At 38.4% G+C, this 24635-nt stretch overlaps 1 protein-coding gene across 4 annotated transcripts in view; it reads left to right on the forward strand.

Annotated features, from left to right (window-relative positions):
• ITSN1 (intersectin 1) overlaps positions 1-24635 on the forward strand; it is a 106523-nt gene that overhangs the window by 66705 nt on the left and 15183 nt on the right. For 3 of the 4 annotated variants that reach the window (XM_042456443.1, XM_042456444.1, XM_042456445.1), the window contains 7 exons: positions 2096-2213; positions 4308-4499; positions 15844-15965; positions 17526-17632; positions 18661-18844; positions 20610-20708; positions 21810-21977. In XM_042456443.1, the coding sequence (XP_042312377.1) occupies positions 2096-2213; positions 4308-4499; positions 15844-15965; positions 17526-17632; positions 18661-18844; positions 20610-20708; positions 21810-21977 (990 nt within the window). Of the gene's footprint in view, positions 1-2095; positions 2214-4307; positions 4500-4821; positions 6316-15843; positions 15966-17525; positions 17633-18660; positions 18845-20609; positions 20709-21809; positions 21978-24635 lie in introns of those variants that run through there. The other variant, XM_042456446.1, reaches the window with a different exon arrangement.

The following is a 24635-nucleotide window of genomic DNA, read 5'->3' on the forward strand; positions in this document are numbered from 1 at the left end:
CTTTGGTGGCAGTGTAGTAAAGTTAAAAAATTCTGGAAACTGATACATAGAAATATAACACTTACACTGGGGAAAAATATTCCTTTGATTCCTGAATTATTTTTGTTAAATATTACTGATGCAATATCTGATAATTTGGTCCAGGATGAACTGAGTGTTTTGTATATGATTTCTGCTGCCTGATTGACATTTGCTAAATATTGGAAATCCAGTACTGTCCCAACAATAGAAGAATGGAATTTGAAATTGAATGAACTAGCCACTTTTGATATGATTTCAATGTCTAAAAATGACAGAACTTTACAACAATATGAAGAAAAATGGAAAGGGGCATCAATACTATGAGAAAATAAGAGTAATGGCTAAAATAATGAAATAGGAATTAATGTTTTGTTTGTTAGGTATGTAACTATGTGGTTATTCCAATAAAGCAAAAATAAAATATAATATAGAGCACATTGCAGAAGTCCAGCCTTGAGGTTACCAGCACCTGCACTGCCATCTTTAGGTCCTCCAGGAAGGGGCACAGTTGGCATATCAGCCAAATATGATAACAGGCACTCCTGACCATCACATCTATCTGAGCATACATTTGGAGGGACAGATCCAGGAGCACTCCCAAATTTTCAGAGGGAGTGTGACACCATCTAGAACTGGTTGATACACCTGCAGCCTCAGATTAGGACCCTTGATAGTAAGGACCACTGTCTTATCTGGATTCAGTTTCAATTTGTTTTTCTTCATCCAGTCCATTACCTCTTTCAAGCATTCATTCAGAAGAAATATACGGTCCTTAGTGAAACTGTTTTTGTAGGCATGGAGAAATATATTTGGATGTCATAAAGATACTGATAGCATCCCACTCCATGCCTCCAAATGCTCTTTCCCAGCTGTTTCACATAGCATTGGGGACAGTATGGCACCTTGTGGTATGCCATATGTTCCTTTTTTGAGGAGCAGTTCTCCCTAAGCACCACCATCTGGAACCTACCTGGGAGGTAGGACTGGAACAATTGCAACACAGTACCCTTGATTCTCAACCTCCTCAAGTGTCCCAGAAGGATACTATGGTTGATGGTATCAAACTCTTCTGAGAGGTCTCAGGGCACCAGCAGGGACACACTTCCCCATCAGTGCTGAAGTGAAGATCATCCACTAAGGCGACCACAGCAGTCTCAACTCTGTATCCTGCTCTGAAGCCAGTTTGAAATGGATCAAGGAAGCGTACATCAGCTAAGACCACCAGGGGTTCAAAGGCCACTGCCTTCTCAATCACCTTGCCCCCAAAAAGGAACGTTTGTTCTTGGTTTGTAATTATTAAGCTCCAGAGGATCCAGGGAGGGCTTTTTCAGCAGTGGTTTAACGACTGCCTCTTTTAAACAGGATGGAAAGTTCCTTCCCTGAGAGATACTTTGATGGTATTTTGTATTTGAAGCCCAATTGCATCTCCTCCCTGGATGGCCAGCCAAGAGGGACATGAATGAAGAAACCATGTTGTCTTCCGTACTTGACACAGCGCCTTGTCCATGTCAACAATACTCACCAATTGAAACTGATTTAGTGTAACCCCACTCACGGAGTCACTGGACACCTGAAGCCTGAATGCACACAGCAACAACATCATTGCAGAGTGAGACAGTTGCCTTCTGGATGCTTCACAAGCTACATGTTATCTTCCACAGCTTAGAGAAAGTAGATATACCATTGACAATATTGCTGGTTTCTCATTTTAAAACAACTCACCTCTGAGAAAGAAGTGGTTTTAGATTTAAGAATAAAATAGGTAAGAGGAGATAAGTTAAAACTGTTTTAACATGGATGATGAGAGTTACAGTTCAGCAAGATCTGGGAGGCTGCACATTATCCTCAACATGATTTGTGTGCAAGAACATAAAGAAAATTGATGGTCTCCTCCCTTTGCACAGTGAACTTTAGATTTAAGCCCCCTTATCTCAGCAAGCTCAGAACGCTTCATTGTGTCTATGAAATCACTCAGCCCTTTTCTAATATTTTAAATACAGATTTTAAACCAAGATGCTCCTAATTACTAAGAATATATTCACAGATAGATTTCTATCCATCATTTTCTCATTAGGCTCGTGGGAAAAAACGGCAGATTGGATGGTTTCCTGCTAACTATGTGAAACTCTTAAGCCCTGGTACTAGTAAAACTACACCAACTGAGCCACCTAAAACAACAGCATTACCTTCAGGTAAGTATGCTGGGATGTTCCATGATACATTTCTGTCTGACTTGCATTAGGGGTTTACAAACTGTCTCTAAAAAGGGAGCTCTTTTCATATATATTTGTCTGTTAACTGAATTTTTTATTTCAGCAATAAGTTCTTATGGTCCACTTAGGCCCAAAACACACTGCAGAAATAATCTAGTTTGAGACTACTGACCCAGTGCTAGGGAATCCTGGGAATTGTAGTTTATTGTGGCGCCAGAGCTCTCTGACAGAGAAGGCTAAATGTCTCACAAAACTACAGTTCCCAGAATTCCCTAGCATTGATCCAGGGAAGTTAAAGCAGTCTCAAACTGGATGATTCCTGCAATGTGTTTTAGACCTTAGTTATGAAACACACTGTGTTACAGAGAATAGTCAGTCATTCAGATTATGTACAGTGTAGGCTAGGCCTCTGGGGTTTGAGAGTCTTGTTGTGTGACTGGAAAGTGTGCCTTAGAATAGTATAACAAATGCTCATCTTCTCCCATCTTCTTCATCATCTTAACATCCTCAGTTGCCCAAGTTGCAACACAAGCTGGCCATTAAAACATGCAGTATTTTTTCTCCACCATTTAGTAAGCCCACCATTCCATTACTATAAAGGTAGTTTATGAGTTAGTTACACTGCAGAAGCTATCCCTCAGTCATTTGTTGAGGGATATTGCTGTTGATTCCAACCCCTCTCTCCTTAGTTTTAAGTTTCCTGCCTTGCCAAATACAGTAGTCAAGCATTAAGCCTCCTCTCCTTTCAGTTAACTAGAAAATAAGCTAATGTTAAGAAGTAGGCAAGTATGGTATCAGAAATAAGCCTTAAGAAATTGAAACAACATGAAATGGAGGATGCAGCTGTCAGTGGGCAAAGATAGGGAATCTGTAGCCCTCCTGATGTTGGCCTACAATTCATGTCAACCTGGCCAATATAATGGTGAGGGATGATGGAAATTGAGTTTACCCAGTTATTTAAAAATTCAGATGCTGATTTAAAATCTTTTGATTAATTAGATCTGGATAATACAAAAACAGATTAGCATCTCCAATGAGTAAGTATGTTTTCAAAGAAATTACTGCACCTCCTTGTTATTTCTTTATAAAATAATAGATCTTTATTTTTATACTGCTTTTCCTGGGAGATCAAAGCAGTTCACAGGCAAATATAGATGTACAACACATCGTATTACAGCATAAAATATAGTAAAAAAAATTCCACTAAAAACCTCATATAAAGACATCCTATAAAAACGAATTAAAAACTCAATCTCACATTTTACAATCTCATAATTACAAATTATCATCACAAATACTCATAACATTGGAGGATGATGGGGTAGGAGGATAATTATCTCTATGAAGGATCAGGGGGATATGCCAAGCGGAATAGGTGAGTCTTCAACGCTTTCTTAAAAACTTCCAAGGAAGAGCTGAGACAAATCTCCTCAGGGAGTCCATTCCAACATGCAGGAGGAACAACAGATGTAAATGCTCGTTGGTGAGTTACAGACAGTCTCACCCTAGGATATTCCAATAGATATTTGCCTGTTGTTCTGAGTGTGCAGGGCAGATTATGTAGGGAGAGGCGCTCCCTCAAGTAACTTGGGCCCAAGCCATGTAGGACTTTATAGGTAATAACCAACACTTTGACATAACATTTTAAAGTGTAGCTATCCTAATTAGTATTAGAGGCTGCCTTACACCTCAGAGATGCACCAAGAATCGAGTTATTTGATGTGACCTAAGCTGGTGTTGCATTAACAGAAGTCATTATTTATCCCATACTTAAAACATTTATAATGTTTAAATGCAAGAACTACCTAGCACAGAGAAGTAGGAAAAAGCAGTTCATGATCATGTTAGCACCAGAAAAGCCTTATGACCTTGAGACTAAGGATTGTGAGGCAGGATCAGCATGGTGCATCAGAGGCTCTTGCCTTCCAAATTCAGTTTCACATCAGATGTAATGCTGTATGCTCACTGTAAGAACATGTTATCTCCTATCCATTTTTAAAAAAAAAAGAAAAACATAGTCCATTTTTGAAAATGTTAAATCTTAAATCTCAAAAGTTGTCTATTGTTTTCCAGTGTGCCAAGTAATTGGTATGTATGACTACATTGCACAGAATGATGATGAACTAGCATTCAACAAAGGCCAGATCATAAATGTCCTCAATAAAGAAGACCCTGACTGGTGGAAAGGAGAAGTGAATGGACAAGTGGGTCTCTTCCCATCCAACTATGTGAAACTAACAACAGATATGGACCCAAGCCAGCAATGTAAGTGACAACTTTTGTCAGAAGTTGCTGAAATAATACTTATTTAAAAACAAACAAACAAACAAACATGCAGCATTGCTGTGATTCTGCTGTGTTTTGCAGAACTTGGAACTTGGCCACTGCTATATATTTATCTAACTCTCTTTGAAGACCTTCTATATTGCAAGCCTAAATTTGTGTTGGTTTTTAGTTCCATTCCCCTTGTAGCATGTGACCTTTATCATTTTTGCACCACGCTGTTTACATACCAGGCTCATTTTCCTAGCTTGAATTTTGCTCATTGTTTTGTTTTGCTTATGTGTTGTTTTCCTCCTTTTTCTAGGAATCATATGTTGTCCATCCCCCACTCAGGCTTGAAAGTCCTCAAAGAGACCCACTATCCCATATCACTGTCCAGAGGGATGCTGGGAGATGCAGCCTTGATCATGTGACTTCCAGCATGATCATCTACTGCCTTCTGAGTAGAAGAACACACTGCAGAGCAGTTTACCTCATTTTGCATTAGTTGCATGTAATCACAATGTTTTTATTTAATATCTACAGATATAGAAGCAAAATTACAAAAAAGACAAAAAAACACAGGATAGTGGGTCCTTTTGTGGCTTTCATAGTTACCCACCTATTTCTCCACCTTGACACAGGTGCTTTCAATAGTATAAATATTTTTAAATGCCTATTTTAGCCTTTTAAAGAAAATTAAGTATTTGTCATTGCAATTTTGTTATTGCAAAAAGACCCACTATCAAGGAATGCTGCATGTGTTATTAAAATTGTTCCAAATGTCCAAAAATCTGAGGCTTGTATTCTCACTTTTTCATTTGTCCAATGTTGTTGCTGTCTGTCTTTTTTTTTTCTTTGTGTACTACTAAAAGAACAGGATTTATGTACTACTAAAACTGGTTTAAAGGAAATTAAAATGTGCTCAATTACAAGTTCAGCTGAGGTATTTTGTTTGTTGTACTGTTATATGTTGGATGTTCTTGTAGAGTGTATGTGTGTGTGTATGTGTGTAAATACATCATGGACATGAAATTAATTTCCTTCCATGTGCAAGAAAGAATATTCATGTATAATACAGTTATTTCCATTATGTTATATTTTGCACACTTATTTGTAACTACATATAGTAAGCACCTTTTTGTTCTATGTCTCAGATTTGTTTTGTTTTTCATATAAAATCAAAAGAATACAAGAATTATATGTTTCTTGAGAATTAATGTTTTTTCAGGTTAAGTAAACTTTTATCATCACAGTTACTTTAGTGACTATGGAACAGCATCCTTGAGCAAATAATTATCTTATCTTGACAAAAAGAATGTATAGAAATATCTTCCTGCAATTAATTTCCAATGTTTACATTTTTTAAAAACTAGACTGTGGAATTTATACACGTAATATGAAATGGAGGTTACAGTCAAATTTTATGTAGATATGTTGTAGTCAAAGCTATGTTTGTCTTTCATATATTAGTTATAAGCTCTTAATTAAATACCTAGTGCGGCCAGCACATAGGAGAAAAAGCCCTATGCCTCAAGCACAATATAGCATCTCTACTAATACCTTTAACATTTTATCTCGTTTATGTATTCTGTTTCTAAATTTCATGCTGGCAGTGTTGTAGACTTCCTTTTATCTCTGTTCTTATGGTGCAAAGAACAAGTGAAGCTCCTTATTCAGTTGCACTTCAGTATTTTCTTTGATATGAATGTAAAATATATAAATATATAAAACCTTCAGCTTTAACAACTGTAATACAGCCTTTACAATTAGCTACATGTATAGATAATTAAATTCTTCATATAAAAGCTAGACTAAACGTCTCTTGTGTTGTTACTGTGTACATATGGAATTTAGCAAGTGACACTACAAGGAAATAGCCTAAACTCCAAATTTCACTACTGAAAGTCATCAGCATTTATCCTGTTTAACATTCAAGGGGAGGCTGATCCCAGTTGTCAGTGTTTCCTTAATGCCAATTTTAACACATGTTATGTAAAAGAGTTGCTTTTTTATTAATCTAATTCTCTATCAGGTCACTTGGTCATTTTGTATCTCTGTTTTGCTTCCAATGGAGGGTCTTTCTCCAGAAACATGCTATTGATAGACTGAAAAGCACTGCACTTTTGTACTATTATGTAGAGGACCAGCAATTTTTCCCCAGTGTGCCTGAGACTAATGCCATATTTGTACATGTTGGGTACAGTTGTTCCTTTCTTTTCTGGAAATTCACCAAGGATCGGCACTTTGAATAGCGCTTAGAGTATTCCCTTATGATGCCCAAATTCTGTTCTTTATGTGAAAAGAATTGCATAATTGCCTGAATCTAGCATGGTGTTTACATATTGAATAGATGTGGGGAAACTTTGCTTCTCTAGATGTTTTGGCTCATAATTTCCATAATCTCCACCTAATATGAGCAAAACTGAGCCAAAAGACTAAAGTTTTCCCATACTAAGTCTAGAATGAAACTTACAGCCGGTGCAGACCGGCACTAAAAGCTGCCTTGTGGGGGTGTGGCATACACATGATGCATGCTCTGATGCTACCGTGACACCACCTGGAAGCCACTCGCCTGCCCACACATGGGCTGGCTTCATGGTGCTCCGGCGGTGTGGTGTTTAGACGCCGGATCTGGGCCACAGTGTGTGGTTTCCATGGCCCAGATCTGGTGATCAAAGGGACAGTATCAAGCCTTGCCTTTAGAACTGCCTGTACCGGCCCTTAGTTTCCTAAAATCCATTTAGCTAATGTAAGTTTGTTGTCACGTGGGTTTGTATTTTTGCAGCAGTCTTATCTATAAATGTGAATTCTACTGTGTACAAAATAAGAACATTAATTCCAAAGGCACATAGACATGTAAATGCTTTAACAAATAAATATATTGGTAGTTGAAATAAATTTTGTAAGCCCATTACAGAATCAGTCTCTGAAAGTTTAATCTAGTGAGTGCTAAGATGTTATGCTCTGTTTTACAAGTAGCAGCTTGACACTTTGCACTTGGAAAACATTAAAGCCTGATCTACAGCAACTTGAAATAAACTAAGATAACTTGGCAACTTATATCAGGCTGCCAAAAGACTGAAATGGAATAACAATCCCAGATACAAATTGGAATAAATTCTTTTGGGTTCAGTTAAGCAGCCACCAATGTTAATGGGTTCACATGAAATGTTATTGTATTGAGGTACCTCAACTTGGCCAATAGGGACTTCAAACTCATTGCTAAGCTTAAGCCTTCTTCCATGTGCTATGGGTCCCTCCACCCCTTTCCAATGTGAAGACTTGAGATTTTGTTTGCAGGTGAAAAGGACACTTGAAAGATGCAGAAATAGCATGTTGAGATTCCTTTATGATTCCCACAATATCTTACTTTATACTCTACACTCTTACGGACTCGCATAGTCCTTCTATTCATCACTCAAAAGTACCTCAGTAGACAATAAAATAACTTTTTAATCAGTTTTCTGGCTTGTCACTTTATCCTACAGTAGCCTATGGCTGACAGAATATTGGGACTTGCTACGTTAAGCAACCTGATAAACCAGGAAAGTACCAGATATCCAGGAGAAACCATTTTCTCTGATGAGCTACAGCAGTTAAGCTTTTTTCCTATTGTGGGATGTATTCCTTAAGAGGTACTCAATCACAGAGTCATAGAGTTGGAAGAGACCACAAGGGCTATCCAGTTCCAGCCCCTGCCAAGCAGGAACACACAATCAAAGCACTCCTGACAGATAGCCATTCAATCTCTGTTCCAAAGAAAGAGACTCCACCGTACTTGGAGGCAGTGTTTCCAACGGGACTTCATGCTGGCAGCAAAACAGGGCTGAAGCCAGTGCAGATATGGCCAGAGGCAAAAACAACAGATTGCTCTTTTAGCAGCTTTAACAAGCTATTTGCATAGGACCTTTGAAGTTTGGCTGAGAGTCTCATGTAGCCTAGGCTCCATGCCTTGTTTCTGTTAAGGATTTAAAATATACAAATAAAAATTCCAGAGAAAAATACAATAATTACTATAAAGCAGGGTGGTCCACTAGCAGCCCTAATCCTAGTTTGAAAAGCCATCTGCAAGCCATCAGTTCAGATGTCTGGCAAATACATTCTTTAGCTGTCCACTGAAGAGAAGGGAGTAGGCAGAGAGAAAATGAGAGGAAAGAAAGAGATTCAAGGCAGAAGAAAAGAGGTGATACTTTTGCTGGGGATATTTATTTATTTATTTTATTTCTATCCTGCCTTTCTCCCCAAAGGGACCCAAGGCGGCTCACAATAACAATTTTAAAAACATGTTCCAATAATTTTTTTAAAAAAAAACATCAGCTAAAACATTACAAATATTAAAAACACAATAAAAGCACAAAACTCATCTCATATAAAGCCCATCCCATAACTAAACATTAAAAGCCTGCCTGAACAGAGCTGTTTTTACCTGCCGACAAAAGGCCAGCAAGAAGGGGGCCAGCCTTGCTTCTCATGGAAGGGCATTTTAGAGGGCAGGAGCAGCCACCGAGAAGGCTCGCTCTCGTGTCCTTACCAGGTGAGCCTGTGATGGTGGAGGGACTGAAAGAAAGCTTTACCTGGAAGATCTCAGCACTCTAGCAGGTTTGTATGGAGAGATACAGTCTCAAATAATCTGGACCTAAGCTGTGTAGGGTTTTATAAATCATAACTACCACTTTGAATTGTGCCCAGAAATGAACTGGTAGCCAGTGAAGCTGTTTCAGCAAGGGAGTTATGTGATCCCTATAACTGGCCCCAGTCAGAGACAGCTTCCTTGGAATCAGATGGAATTGAGAGAGAGAGTTGGGTATCATCAGCATACCCAAAATGCCGGATGACCTCTCTCAGCGGTTTCATGTAGATGTTGAATAACATGGGGGACAAAACGGAACCCAGTGGGACTTTTTGTGGGACCAACACCACCTTTTGAGTTCACCCCTCCAAGAAGGACCAGAACCACTTCATAACAGTGCCCCTAAGTGCCATCCCAGAGAGGTGATTCAGAAGGATACCATAGTCGATGGTATCAAAAGCCAGTGAGAGATCTAGCAGGACCAGCAGGGACATACTGCCTCAGTCCAGTTCCTGGCAGATGTTATCCACCAAGGTGACCAAAGCTGTCTCTGTCCCATAGCCAGGTCTGAAGCCAGATTGACATGGATCTAGAAAATCCATTTCATCTAGAAACTCCTGTATGAAACAGATTAACAGACTGAACAGATTATGTTCTGTGTTTGCAAATTACATTTATGAACCTCTCCCCCCCCCCCCATTGTATGTTACGTGATAATGGTAGTATTAAAAGATTTTTTGAGAATTCCAGCTAAGTATCCTAGTTCCAGTTACATCACACCCACATAGACCAGTCATGAATGCAAGGAAATTTTAAGGGGAGAAAGAGTGTTCAGAAGCTGCATATGATCAAAGTAGGAAACTGGGTGACCTTAGACTAGTCACATACTCTCAGCCTCAGGATCACATTGGCAAACCCACCTCTAATGAAACTTGCCAAGAAAAAAACCCATGATAGAGGTCCCATAAGTCAAACAACTTGGACACACAACAGCAGCAACACAGATTAGTGAATGAGCTGCTAGACCTGAAGAGACAGTATGAAATATCCCTGGTCTTTGCTTGACAATTTTATGACTTCTTCGCCCTCTGTTTTCCAATAAAGTATCATTTTATTCTGAGTTATATGAGATCTCATTGGACCATAATGCTAATTCATTTTTTTCTAAAGTGTAATCTTTGCTTAATCCTAGATTTATAATCAGTATGATGAAACAGAAGAGTAAAGTAGTCAATTTTCTTCCAGTAGGCATCAGATGTTTCCCTGGTGAAGTATTTAATTGTACTAATTTTGTAAGTGATGGGAAGCCATCATAAGGAAAACTTTTTTATTTACGGTAATTCTGTGGGCTATATCTTTCTGAGCTGGAACCTCAGTGTTCTGATAGTTGGTTGTTGTGTGCCTTCAAGTCGTTTCTGACGTATGACAACCCTAAGGGTTTACTAGGCAAATTTCTTCAGAGGGAGGTTGTCATTGCCATCCTCTAAGGCTGAGAGAATGTGACTTGCCCAAGGTCATCAGTGGGTTACATGGCTGAACAAAGATTTGAACCCTGGCCTCCAGAGTCATAGTCCAACAATCAAACCACTCTACCACACTGGCTGTGATGTGTGTGTGTGTACGCACACAGGCAAATACATATAATTCTGAACCTTATAGGTCCATTAGTCTCATCAATATTCAGGCAAAACTTTACAATTTATTTTTTTTAAAGATTTGTGATGTGACCTGAGCCTCAGGTACTTTTCCACTGAAGAAAAGCGAAGATTCAGAGATGGCTACTCTTCACCTCCCCTACATGTTTTCTATTAGTAAATTTAATCTAAGAATATAGAAAATTTCTCTCTGCAGCTTTTGAAGGTGATAGAGAAATAACACAGAGATGCTTTCTGAAATAAATATTGACTACATATTATTGGCAATGACTGAGATCCTATACTAAATATAATGCATTTATTCAGATATTTCTTTGATGATGGATAGTGTCTTTCACAGGGCTGCCATTAAGTTTTATTATCTACCTAGAGGATGAAAAGTGATGGTATGCACACTTGCTTGCTTTTTTGTTTATAAATAATATTACTAAATTAATTAGAGCTATCTTCTTGGCCATTTTATTACTATTATTTCTGTCCAGTATTCTAGTAGTATAACACCATTTTAACCCTCCCCCAGCTGCTGTTTCAGTCTTTGTATTGTTATTTTTATGTGGCTGAAATTATTCTCCTGTAGCTGGGGGTACGGATGAAAAAACCATCTAGATCAGGTTTGTCCAAAGCTATAAATGGTTGGGCACAACCTTGAACATTTTAGTAATTTAGCTACACAGTTGGTATATGTTATTGAAGTTTCCTATTTTATGGATCAATGAAATCCATGAACTATTAAGATAATAAATATACAAAATTAAAATTGAAATTGAATAGGGGCTCCACAATTCCTAAAAGCCATAGCCAGCATAGCCACTGGTAAGGGCTTCTGGGAGTTGGAAGTTCCACAACAGATTAATCTTCCCTGGTTGCAAACCACCAACAAGAAGATGGTGAACAAATGAAAAAAGTGGCAAAGTCCACTTCGGGATGTGGGACAAGTTTTAACCTTATAGATTCTGAGAAGGCCCTTGTGGTGACAGGGTGAGATACCTGGAAGCCTCTTCTGGGTTGATCATCATCATTAGTCAGTTTATATGGCTTTCAACCATATGTAGTTATGATTTTTGCCTCTTTTATTCCATAAAACTTCAAATCCAAAATTTCATATTTTGCAGATGTTACAACAGATGTCAATATCATGATCTGAAAATTCAGATCTCACTTGTGAAAATTCTGGGATCCCTGAGTTTACATTTTGTGGCTTCAGAGTTTTTGCAAACCTGAGCGGATAACAAGGTCCCACTGTATCTTATGATTTGAGTTGGATGGTCTCTGAAAAATCAAATGTGTGGTCCCATGATGCACTTGAAGAATTATATTCCAGAACAATGTATAAATATACCTTCAAAAATTCATGGATTTTTATATTGAAAATATTTATATTGTAGTTTTGCAAAAACAAGTGTGACACATAATGTAAAAATAAAATGAAAGAAAAAATGTGTGCACATGTACATCTTTAGGGATGCAGTTCTATGCTAATTTTTTTCTCAAAGGAAGCAACAAATACTTTTAGTGATTTTCTTTTCACTGTAAGAAAGATTTCAAAACCTGTGCCATTTTCAAATACTATTCACATTTCTTCTGTACAGAAAATGCTGTTTTCTGTGCAAAACCTATGTATGAATTTTGCAGAGAATACCTCCTGAACTGTGAAGATTCTCATCAATTGAGGATTCTCTTCACCTGTGTTTTGTGCCACTCAAGCCCATTTTGATCATTTAAAAATATTTTTAATATTCTTTCCATCCATAATCTATATGCATATGTATGCCATGACTGAAATCCCATGGGCAGAAGGGGAAAAGTCTAAAAAGCCATTTCAGAGGAAAAGCATACGGAAGGAGCCACACCTCTGGGTCTTTGTTAGGTTACACATTAATGCTTAGAATTAGCATTTACCTGAACCGATGAACTCCCATTTGCAGAAGCTGCCACTGCCTAGTTTCAAGGATCTCCACCTTTAGGACTTCATTCCACAATGTCTCCCAATCTGGTATGTAGATTTTCACAGAGTTTAAGGAGCTGCACTTACCTACATTTGATCTAACTTCAAATTACTCCCCTTGTCTAATAGTGTTACTGTCCCATTCAGTGTCATCCCTGATTTACAAAATTATGAAGCACAAACAGCTGGGTATTAGATATCTATCTGCTTGTTTCCTGGACATGGTGGTCTTCTGAGGTGTGCTTGCCTCCATGTTCCCATAGAAGAAATCACAAATAAAAGCTTATAGAGTTTCTTTGGAGAACCTAAATTTAGTCATTCCCAGAGCTAACTCATTGAATCCAATGGGTTTTTAGCTAGTCATAACCAGGGGGTGGAATTGTGCAGGCCTTCAGGTGTTGTCAGACTGCGGTTTTCAACAGCTCTAGCCAGCATAATCAGTAGTAAGGAATATTGGGAGTTGCAGGTCAACAACATCTGGAGGGCTTCACAATCCTCACCCCTGGCCTTAATTAACCACTGATGTCAGTGGGTCTGGATCCTCCTGTGTTGAGTAGAGCACAGCAGTGCATCACTCTCCACTGCTTGTATTAAATACTCATTCCCAACCAAACACATTATTCTCTTCCTTTTCCTGTTGTCTTTCTATTATTTTTGGTGGTAAGCTCTTTGGGAACAATGATTTGACTGTATTGACATTGCTGGCACAAAAAAATAATACTTCACCGTGTAATGACTGGCAGAAAGGCCAGGCAAGACACCTTATTTGGACAATACCTCAACAGGATAAAAGGTGCTTAGTAATGCAGTAAGATCAGAATCAGATTCAGATTGTCATTTTGCCCTACAGCCAAGGCAACTGGTTCCTTGTGTGATAATAGAGCTGCACCTGCACTGCAGAACTAATCCATTTAGATACCACTTTAAATGCCCTGGCTCAATGCTGTAGAATTCTGGGAACTGTAGTTTTGTGAGACATTTTGCCTTCTCTGTCAGAGAACTCTGGTACCACAACAAACTACAAATCCTATGATTCCATAGCAGTTAAAGTGGTGTCAAACTGGATTATTTTTGTAGTGCGAATGTAGCCTAGGTGAGGAAAATATTATACCATCAGGGTGCTGCTATCATGGGACATCAGTGGAGCTGGATTTATATTATGAGAATCAGATGTAGCCTGCTTATACCTCACTCTAGCAATGTTGGCATAGCATTCCTATCAGCTTCCAATGGAGAGCAAACAGAACATCAGCTATACTTTATGACAGAATTACAGTCTCTACAGTTTCCTGTCCTCAAGCTGATAATCTGTATATTTAGGATCATTCTTCTAGGGCATGCAGTGAAAATGTCATTCATAGGGCCTTGGGCAGTGTAAGATGACTGCACAAAGCAGTAGATCTTAGAAGGCATGGAACTGCAACCAGAACTGTGGGTGTGTCATGCAACTTGTCCTACACACACACACACCAGATAGCCTTTTCTTGTAGTGTGTTTTGGAAGATGCCATCTGATCACCAGTAACCAGGCTTTCTCTGTAGCAGTGCCTTGACTGGGAACTCCCTACTTAAACAAGTTGGGGTGACCCCATCTCTTTTTTGCTTCCAGTGGACAGCCAAAACAATGCCGTTCTGCATGGCATTCAGTGTTTGAAACTGCTATCTTAGCTGTTTCAAAACTGGTTTCTAGGATTGTTTTTAGACGGCTTTTAGGCCTTGTGGGCTGGGAGGTGATACAGAAATACCTAAAATAATAGATAAATAATAAAATGCCACTATTGATCTAATTAGCTTGTATACATAGAATGCAAAGGGGCACCATCTTGTCCTTTGTCTCAGGGAGCAAAATGTCTTGGACTAACCCTGATATTTTACCTTGTCTTAAAAGCTCCCTGTGTATGCATGCCATTTTAAAAATTATACTGAAATACATTATCTGTAGTTTAATTTTTAAAAAAATGCAGAAAAATTGGTGAAAATGTTATATCCAACAGCTAACTGCTATTAGCTTTAGTAGATGATTTAGATCCATAAAATGGGAGAGGCATTAGTACTTGATGTGATAGCACGTCATCTGTTCATTTTCACTTTTTTTTACAAGCAGGGATCCTCAGTCTTTGGATATTGCAAGCAAATCAGATGGGGGCAGGGGCAGCCTTAGAAAACTGAAATCATGTGAAAACAGGAACAACACAAAAATGCCTGATACATTTGAACAAAATAATAGTTTCTGATATTCTTTTGGGACTTTTTATTGGAAAGCTACCTTATATAGTTTATTCTACCAGTATACAGACAATCTACTTGAGCACCACACACACATCTGTGTTAAAGTCAGCAGTACAACATGAGAACTGCAACCTGAAATTATGGAATCCAGCTTGTGCAAAGAAGGGTCAACTTGCACAAAATTTTCCTTCGTGAAAGTAAGCCACTAGATGTTATTGGAACCAGCTGACAGAGTCAAAAATGTCATTCAGGGAAGAGTTGGATTCTGTAGTTCTGAAGAATATTTTCAGTAAAAAATTGTTATATGATTTCTATTCTGTCTAGTTCATGAGCCTAACAAGCACAAGAGTTTTAACCTTTTGCCCATGTTGCAATCCTAGATGAGAACTGTATTGCCAATAAAACAAATCAATCACTTTTAAGCAATAAAAATGGGAGCTGCAAGGGAGACTTTAGTTGGGACTGCCATGGGGGCAAGGAATTAAAGACCACTTACTCTTCATTTTAGGGGGACAATCCGGATCAGGTCATCTGTACTTAAGAAAAAAACAAAAAAGACAGAGCTGCTAGCTAAGTATACTTCATTTGACCCTAAATTTGTCAGCAGTTGTTTAAAAATGCTACTAAATTTAATCTGACTTGTTAGGCCTGCAATATTAAATTTAATCTGGCCTGGTAGGCCTGCAATATTTCAGCCATGGGCTTGGATTTTCCTCCATACAAAAACATATCTGTATATAAGATGCCAGGGCGGAGTACAATGAGACCTGAGCTTCAATAATTTAAAGAATTTTTTCCAAATAAATAAGAGATCCCACAAACTGAGTTTCCTGCTGTTCACTGCTAAAATAACCAAGAATTAACTAATCACCATCATGTGTTCTGTGAGGAATAATGTTAGTATTTTTGAAAGAGTGAATTTTGCTCCCATCCTTGTGTTTTCCAGGGTGTGCTGATTTGCACCTCCTAGACATGTTGACACCCACTGAAAGGAAACGGCAGGGGTACATCCATGAACTTATAGTTACAGAAGAAAACTATGTGAATGATTTGCAGTTGGTAACTGAGGTGAGCCTAATTATACATGTTCTATAAATGCCTTCGGTCTGTTTCTTCTTGCTGATATCATTGTAAATCTTGTTGTAGGTATGCTTTTCAAAATCATGAACTCTAGTGACTTCTACTGGACTGCATAAGAATTGCTGGGCTCATGTCCTTATGGAAGTCAAGTTGGCAATTACAAATATACATAACTTTAGCTATACCTTTTGTGGAGAGGGGCTATACAGGCTTTACCTAAGTGTAATTGAAATAGCTGTATGTAATTGCCTGCTCAAATGGATAAATGCAAGTTGCAATCGAAATCCCTATTATCCTGAGCCACTACATAATGTGGATGGTTTTAGTGGGCTTGAACAATGGTTTTGACCCATTTTTCTCATTAGTTGAAGTGTTTTGTTGAATGGCACTGTTTCAATGCCATATGTAAATTATGCAAGTTAGTTAAGTTATGCAGTAGGTAACTGCATTCAAACCCATGATGAGATTTTGAATATTACATTTTAAAACTAACGTGGCATATGATGGAGGGGGGAACCCCACTGAAAGTAATGGAAAACCTAGGAAAGGCCTTGGGAAGAATGCTGGAGTGTCCTGTCCCACAGTGGAAAATCATTAAGAGATCTTCTTGATCTGATGTATAAGCAAGAAGACCAGAAGAGAAGGGTAGAATGGGACATAACTCCCCTTAAGCCCCAGCAATGAAGAGTGGACAGGCACACCACATTTTTGGGATCAAGCAAACAACTGCACTGTTATGTTTACTATAACAGGACAGCTGAACTTTGCTGTTGGAGGAGTTAAATTCCTAAGATGCTTGGGGTGAGAAAGACTGAGAGAAGAATAAAATCTAAGCTCTAAATAGTGAACTCCTAACATATGATATTCATGAATTGTGAAGTGGGCCCTGATTTAGTTATGTGGAACTGGATTTATGGTAACAGACTTCCTATTTCCTCTTTCCACAGCACCCCCTCCATCGCTATTAAATATCTACTCAGAAGGTTAAGGATCTTGAGAACTATGGTGTCAGAGTAACAAGGGTGCTCCCCAAAATTGAGTGGTGGTACGGATCACTCTGGAGTTTAATTTTTGATCTCATATTGGAGCACACACCTCTCCCCTCAAAAACTCTACCCAAGACTCCCTATGCACTACAAACTTAAACTAAATTTGCAATATTCATGCTAAAATTATTTGTCATTATGTCAGTTATTCATTTCAGTATCCTGTATGGTAAATTATAAACGCTTTCAGGGAAACCATCAGGTAACTACCAAGGCATATGTTGCTTTTGCCAACATATGCCTAATAATTGTGATCATGATCCAGCTGAGGATAAGGGCACTAAGCCTCCACTGATCTGAATGGGTGAACTGAGCAAAGTTCTTTCTCATTGGAACCAATGATATTTTAAAGTGCTTGCCATTGGCTGTATTACATCCTGTCACATGTTCACAATGAGGCAGAAATTAAGTTTAGAAGAACTCTAATTTTTAGCTGAGTCTGCAAATGTAGTACAGTCACGATGGTTATTATGCATTCTGAACTGTGCACTTGAATCCACAGATCTTCCAGAAGCCACTGATGGACTCTGAGCTCTTGACTGAAAAAGAAGTGGCTATGATTTTTGTCAACTGGAAAGAATTGATTATGTGCAATATTAAACTACTGAAGTAAGTTATTTTTTTAAAAAATCAACAATAAAGTTTTGAGGTATGTTTGTCTTCCTTTTTCTTGGAAAAATATTGCGGGAAATAAAAGTCATGCTTTGTTTGTAAGCTATTATGCTCTAAAAATGTGTTTATGTTACCAACAGTTATGCTGTATAGCATTTTATGTTTACAATGAAATGCTATTCCCATCAACTAACATATCTTGCAATTTATTTTCTTATCAAATATTTCTTACAGATCTAGAATAATGAAACGGTGGGGGTTTCTCATGAACTATTTTAAAACCCATTATAGAATGAACAGTTCACACAGTGAGTGATTCACGACCGGTATGAGGGCAACCTCAAAACTGAGGATGGCGCAGCTTGCTGCTTCACAAAATCCTCTACATTAATAGAGTGCTGCTTTGTCTTTCCACAAGATCAGTTACAACAAAGGAGTTTATATTCAAATTCCTCCATTGACAAGTGGCTCTTTGATCCAGTTCTATGCCTAAGACTTGCCAATACCACAATAATCCACTTGGGAGTCAGAAGCATACATCATGGTTGGGAATCATATGGTCTTTAAGAAGTTTTGAATCACAGGTCTGAGCTGTCCAAGTCAGCTAAGCCACTGGTGAGGAATTCTGAGAATTACCATCCAACAATATTTGAAGAACCACATGATTCCCACCATGATGAAAGTTGAGGCTTTCATCAGCAAAATCAGAAGAGGTTAATTCTTGCTTCTTGGTGCAGCTTCTGCCTCCTCTGTCCTCCAAAATCTGATATGGAGGGTTGGAGAACCTTTCAGTTCAGAATGACAGATACATGGGTTTGCAGAGTAATTTTGGAATCTTCCTGTTCGATCATGGGAACCTTCCTGTTTCCATGACAGAAATATAAAATCAGTCAGAGTCTTCTATCAGTGAAGAACTGGTTGTACCCCAAATCTCTATTGCTTTTGTCTGGAAACCCAGGAGATTCTTATTAATTTAAATGCTTACCAGAATATCTCTGCCATATTTTCTTTTGTTTTCCACTTAGAGCACTGCGAGTTCGTAAGAAAATGTCAGGGGAGAGGATGCCAGTCAAAATGATAGGAGATATCCTGACAGCCCAGCTTCCACACATGCAGCCTTATATTCGTTTCTGTAGCTGTCAACTTAATGGGGCAGCCCTCATCCAACAGAAAACAGATGAAGTCTCTGAGTTCAAAGAATTTGTTAAAGTAAGAGAACATTAGTATTGATGATTTGTTCTGCTCAAAGCTTATTCAGCTCCTTTCATTTCCTTTTCTAAACGCATAAAACAAGGAACATAAATTATTTGGGACTACAATTGCCAGACTCTCTAGCCAGCATAGCTAATTTTCAAACCTTTTTCAAAGAGCACTCTTTTTATATAATGCAACAAATAACAATAGCAATTACATTTCTATACTGCTTATCAGTGCACTTACGCACTCCCTAAGCGGTTTACAAACTGTAAGCTAATTGCTCCCAACAATCTGGGTACTCATTTTAGCGACCTTGGAAGGATGTAAGCCTGAGTCAAGCTTGAGCCCTTTCGCTAGTATTAATCTCGCAACCTTATGGTTTGTGAGTGAGTGGCTGCAGCACAGGCATTTAACCACAGTGCTACCAGGGCTCTGTATTTTCAAAAATGACTTTTGAAAATCAGAGGAGATTCAAAAGCACTGTATAATTCTGCATTGGAGACTTTTATTATTTTTTTAAAAAAACATTTGAACATCTCAAGGAGCATGAGGGTCCTGTTTCATCAGATCCAGGATCCTGTTTCCAACAGCTGCTGGTTAGATGTTTCTTTAAAGCACAATAGTGGGAGCCTTAAGAGCTCATTGAATTGTAAGCTTACTAAAGAATTTTGCACTTAGCAGGCCAAGATTTTGTTTGCAGAGAACATAAATAAATGCAAGGACTATAATACTTTATCCCAATGCTTCTGTAGAGGGATGCTCATAAGATATAACAGAGCTTTGTCTCTTCCCCATCCCACAATAGAAATTCCATTTTTTTGGAAGTATTAGGAAAACTGTGCTATGTAAATCTTCTGTATTCTGTCTAACACTTCCCTCTCCACTTGTTTAAGGAATGCTGGTTTTCATTTTGCCATAATAGTCTGGTATGGTATGTACAGTTGCACTTGACCACATACATTGTGATGGACCAGGGCTCTCTTATACACACAGGGCAACCAGATGTCCTAACCATAAAGGAGAACAAGGCACCACAAAATGTAGAATATACAAGGAAATGTAGGACATTCCCAAATACAAACTAAAAATACTCATATCAAGATAAATTCAAGTTTTTTTATTGTGCTCAAAATGGAGGACATTTTGCAATTCCTCTTGGACAGAAGGTTGACATGTCCTGGAAGAGAGGACATCTAGTCACTCAGTATACACTATATGAGTGTGGAGGAAAGGATTACACCCAAGAATAGGAAGTAAAACCATGTCTCTCCCTCACGGTTCCCAAGCTGCTTTTCTTCTCTAACTTCTCTAAACGTGCACCTTTTGTTCAGTGCTGGGAAGGACTATGAAGAGGGGTGGCTTCCACATTGCACATATGAAATTACAACATTATTTGAAAAGCTCTGTTTTTAAATAAATAGTATCAAACAAGCAACCTGATACTATTTATTTTGATATTACTCATTGTGACACACAAGGAGGAGTAGGAGTTTGGAAAACTGAAGATATTAAACCTTGAATGATCTGTGCATTATAAGCAGTGTGTATCCAAAATAGCATGTGACATATTTGGAATACCATGTGGTATAGTCACAAGCCTAAAAACATAAGCATTTAAGTTGTAATGACTTAGTTAAGTTATAATGACTTAATCCCTTTCCCACTCTCAGGATGTGACTTTTACCTAAATGTAGATAATAAATGTGGGCTACAGTTTGCTTTTGGCATTTTGAAAATACACTGTTTGATGGTTTTTTGTACTCTTTTCCTATTTCAGAGGTTAGCTATGGATCCTCGCTGTAAAGGGATGCCACTGTCAAGCTTTCTTCTAAAACCTATGCAACGAGTAACACGATACCCTCTGATAATTAAAAATGTAAGTCTTTTGGCTAATGGGGCAATATGCAGAACTGCTGTCATTGAGAAGCTGGAATCAGAGGCCTAAATCTAATTCTCAGTCTTAACTGGAACAGACCCACTGGGTGACCAGATCTGCATAATTTATCATTCAGTAACTGATTCAGTAGATCTAGATGGGACTGGTAATTGGATAAAGTAGTGGCAAGGAAGATGCACCATGTTTTTGCTGAGGCTCATGCCTTTCACATGCTTCTGGATGTATGATTCTTCATTATTTGTTGTTTTTTTTCTCTTTCCTTTCCCCCCGCTTTGGGGGCTGCACAAGAGGCCTTGGCAGTTTGCACTCCTACTTTAAATAAACACAGGTACCCTGCAGGATTGTATAAAGCTCTTAGAAAACAACATGCAATTGGAGTCCCTCCTCTTCTTCTTTGGGACCTTTCACATTACATAATTGCTATGATTCCACTGTAACTGCCATGATGTCATCTTAGAAAATCCTGGGATTTGCAGTTTAGCATTGTCAGTCAGAGAATTCTAGTGCTTCACTAAACTAGAAATCCCAGAATTTTCAGACATGGCAGTTAAAGTGGAACCAGAGTGCTATAATTGTGTGTCTTACCTGCAGATCATTCCTGTCAAAGTGCCCTACCTGCTTCATGGCACAAGAGCACAAGTGATGACTCAGTTTCCGACTTCGTTAAATGATTGACTATGTAAGGTTTGGGAATTGTAAAAATAATGAATGTTCAGGTTATATAGGATCAATGCGAGGAAAATAAAAATGAGATTGCTTTGAAGAGAAGTACATTTTGTACCATTTCAACAATCAAGTGACAAGTGTTTCATTTTTTTTTTACTGGTTTAGGCCTAGATTTAATGAATTAAGTTATACTTTTCAATTTCATTTAAAGATATAGCATGTTAGTCTGGAAGATCAGTGTGCAAAGGCATCCTGTGGCATCTTTGAGACTAACTGAAGGTGCTACAAGATTCCTTTGCACACTGATTTTCAATTTTATGTATTTTTATATGGCTTTGCAGATTTAGCAAAAGTGCTTTAAAATGGAATAGATTTCTAATTTAAATGGAACTGAAGCAGTTTGTTTTCCTATAGATATTAGAAAACACTCCTGAAAACCACCCTGATCACAGCCATTTGAAACATGCCTTGGAGAAAGCAGAAGAACTGTGTTCACAAGTTAATGAAGGTGTTCGTGAGAAGGAAAATTCGGACAGATTAGAATGGATCCAGGCTCATGTTCAATGTGAAGGATTATCAGAGGTAAAGCTGAAATTCATAGAATCAGATTGTGTTTACTAAAAATCAACAAGAAAATAAAAGCAATGCTACTGAAGCAATGCTGATGAATTTCTGTACCTAAAGAGAGACTAATAAGTAAGCCTTGCAATTTGGCATTTTTCTCCTACATTTCATTGGGCGTAATTTCTTCAACTGCTAATTTCCTTCTCCCCTTCTTCCTAGATCCTTTTGCACTATCCATAATGTGTTGTTTTCTCTTCCTGAATAAACAGTTCTACAATACATGAAATCTCCAGCTTTTGTTCAGTCCATAACTTTCCCTCATAGTAGCAATGCATTCAACCAGTGTAGTAGCAACAGCAGAGTGTTTCTAGCAGGATAATTACAAACATTTCTACATGAACAGTGTTGAAAAAAATGACTTATCTCCAAAAATTTCTTCAAAAGTCAGAAAACAGAAACTCAAACAAGTCCTATTTGTGACTATAGAAAGATTAATCACTTCATATTAGTTAAATATGGTTTGAACTTTCTGGGATTTAGAAATTAGACATTCGAGAAAAGAATCCATGTGAGAAGGTTGCAACAAAATATCACACAGTGCCATTGAACATTATTTATTATTAACATATTGATCACTATCAATGTGCACTTTACAGTATAAATAAGAAAACAAGTCCATACCCCAAGGAACTCTAGGCTAAAATTCAGCATAGGTCATTGCATTTCCTTGTCACACAAAAGTGTAGTTTAGCACAACATGCACAAACAGCATGAGTCACAGCAGGCATCAACTTCATATTCTCTTTCCTTTTCTCCTTCTCTGCACTGCCAGGAAGACAAATTCAGAAGCTTTGGTTTTTGCATTCCCATAACCACCATGTGATGTGTTAAGTCAGGGGTAGGCAACCTGCGGCCCTGCTGGGCTGGGATGCGCGCCCGGAAAGGGCCTTGGGACGGCCCAGCCCGGTCCTGCCGCCCTGCCCGCTGGGGCCTTTGGCTCTTGAACGCCAGGGGGCTTGGAGGGGGCATTGTCCATAGATGCCTCAGAACCCTGCATTTATATTAACATTTTTAAAAATCAGCAATTTTTTTTTGCATGTCCCTCCACTTTTTAAAAAAAGTGTCCACCATTGAAAATCCTACATTTGTCCCGGTTTATTTATTTATTTAAATTTTTAAAAAAATATTTAATTATTTGTTTTTTGGCTTCGGCCCACCAGTTGTCTGAGAGACAGCAACCCAGCCCCCGGCTCAAAAAGATTGCCTTCCCCTGTGTTAAGTGGAGCAACTTGGGAGCTTATTGCATGGACAAAAAAACTGACTGCACCCCAACGAGATGCAGCTGGGTTGCGAGATGCATCCAGGAATTATTGCAAATAATTTGCTGCCGATGCTGCATCCTGGGTCCCAGGCACACTTCGAAGGCCACTTTTAAAGTCAGAAAACTCCCGGCTTTGAAAAGCGGCCTATGAAGGAGGCCTGAGACCCGGGATGCAGCCGGGCTGTGCTTGCCTGGTGGAATTGGCGGCAGATTATGTACAATAATTCCCTCCTGTATTCTGCAACCCAGCTGCATCCCATTAGGGTGCAGTCAGGGTTTCTTGTCCTTACTATAAGCTCCAAAATGTGATTACAATTAAATAATTATAATTGCCAAAGTAATTTTAAAACACACCAATTTCAAAACATGGCTTCTGATGTTGGCTTTTATAAAATAATCATATTTTCTGTTTTGGTTTGTGTTTGAAGCTGTGATGACATTAAATGAGAAGTAAAAGCTTTTAAGTGCTCCTCTTTGGTGACATTGGAGGAAATGGGGATGATGAGGGTATGAATCCAAGCATCACTTCAGCTTCTTCTTCATGATACATTAGCATGTCTAGTGTTGACAGCAGAGGGAAAAAGACCAGGCAGTAGCAACACTAGCTCAATGTATTTATGGCACTTATCTTTAATAACTCATTGTTTGTCTCTGTGGTGTTTGTGAGTTTATTATATGGGTTCTTCCAATTCATAGCCTTAACTGGAAAACTCAAAGATTGAGATGTTTTGGCAAGAAGTCCCTTCAGTATCCTCCGCACACTCTTCCTATGCACTTCCCTTTCAGCCAGGACAACAGCACCTAGAAATGTTCTCTCCAATGAGTCTCTAGTCATCAAAACCTAATTGGTTTATCTCTTTTTTTCTTATTTTTCTTCTTCCTCTTTTCCTCCCCATGTATTTTTCTTCTGTCGATTAACATTAGTTTTGTCTTATTATGTCTTGGGTCTTATGGCCTCAAATATGTTTTTCTGGAAATGGTCTACTTGCAGGAGTAAACTTCCATCTACTGATAGCCACCAATTGTACCTTTTGTGAGTGGAATTCACAATTTCACATTGTGAAATTCCGTCAGCACTACCATAGTTTCAGCAAACTAGCCTATTGGAATTGTTAATTGCCTCTTCATGATGAGTCTTCTAAGCCACCAGTCATTCCTGTGTTCTATCTGAGCTCTCTTGATCTATCTTTTTTTGCTGTTGATTCTGGTACATATTTGCCTTTGGAGCCAGACATCTCTGTAGATAGATGGATGTAGGGTCTCTCAAGGTCTTTCTTAGCTTACACTTCCTAGACCCTAATGGATGGTCTGACCCAAGTTTGTCCAGTGTTCCACCACTTCTTCCATTGTTTAAT

The sequence above is a fragment of the Sceloporus undulatus genome, chromosome 3, assembly GCF_019175285.1.
Source record: "Sceloporus undulatus isolate JIND9_A2432 ecotype Alabama chromosome 3, SceUnd_v1.1, whole genome shotgun sequence".
Taxonomy (NCBI): Eukaryota; Metazoa; Chordata; class Lepidosauria; order Squamata; family Phrynosomatidae; genus Sceloporus; species Sceloporus undulatus.